Source organism: Solanum tuberosum, unplaced genomic scaffold, assembly GCF_000226075.1.
Source record: "Solanum tuberosum cultivar DM 1-3 516 R44 unplaced genomic scaffold, SolTub_3.0 scf00223, whole genome shotgun sequence".
NCBI classification, from domain to species: Eukaryota; Viridiplantae; Streptophyta; class Magnoliopsida; order Solanales; family Solanaceae; genus Solanum; species Solanum tuberosum.
The window spans coordinates 812234-813104 of NW_006239146.1; the positions used below are offsets into that span (position 1 = coordinate 812234).

The 871-nt window shown below is 37.9% G+C and overlaps 1 protein-coding gene across 1 annotated transcript in view; it reads left to right on the forward strand.

Annotated features, from left to right (window-relative positions):
• Positions 1-871, forward strand: part of LOC102591479 (kynurenine formamidase-like) — a gene marked incomplete at its 5' end in the record, with an annotated part of 24564 nt that overhangs the window by 3808 nt on the left and 19885 nt on the right. Inside the window, one exon of the mRNA XM_015312911.1 lies at positions 265-337. Coding sequence (XP_015168397.1) covers positions 265-337 — 73 coding nt within the window. The remainder of the gene's footprint in view (positions 1-264; positions 338-871) is intronic.

The window sequence follows — 871 nt, forward strand, 5'->3', positions numbered from 1 at the left end:
CCACCCCCCCCCCCCCCCGGTCTTTCTGAGGGGAGGTAGAGGGAACCGTAAGTTACTGTTAACTGTCTTTTCCTTGGGTTTCTGCTTTATTATCTTACGTTATTTGATTATTGAATTTGTATGAGTAGACTTGATCGAGTCGAGGTGTAAAATCTAATCTTCTCTTGCTTGCAAACATTATGTTTTGTGCCACTGCAACGAGAACACTCTCTTACCTATGTTATGTTGGCTAACTGTGATTATATACTGGTGTCTTTTATTTAGCGGAGGTTATAATATCCTTACATATTCCCAAGGGAGTGAAGCGAGTACTTTTCAGAACCCTAAATACTGACAGGTAATGGAAAATTTTCGTTAGACTGCTTAAGTATGTATATGATTGATCTGAGCTCTACTCATTGTTTTTACATCATAACTTGTTTTTCCATTGTTCATACTACGTGTTAAAGAAAATAAATGCTTCTTAAAAAGTTGTTGCTTGTATTAAAGTTATGGTTATTGCTTTTCCTTTCCCTTCAATGCAATTTGAGTATCTCCATAGATTTTATACATTTCTGCACATCCTCGAAGTATAAGTCCATGGTATAGCTGCAGTCTCATTTTCTAGCATATATTTATATAGAACAAGCAGAAGCCAAGAACTTCTCAGGGTTTAGTCAACCAACAAAATTTCACTAGGGCCCTTGACTTTAATTAGGAAAACCCTCACTCAACCAATAAGCTGTACACTTAGCTGACCACTTTTTTTTGATAAAACACGTAGCTAACCTCTTATATGCACGGTCCATCTGAATATACTTCTGAAGCCCATATTATCCTTAATCATGAAGTTAGATGTCACGCCCCAAGCTACCCCCAAGACGCGGACACG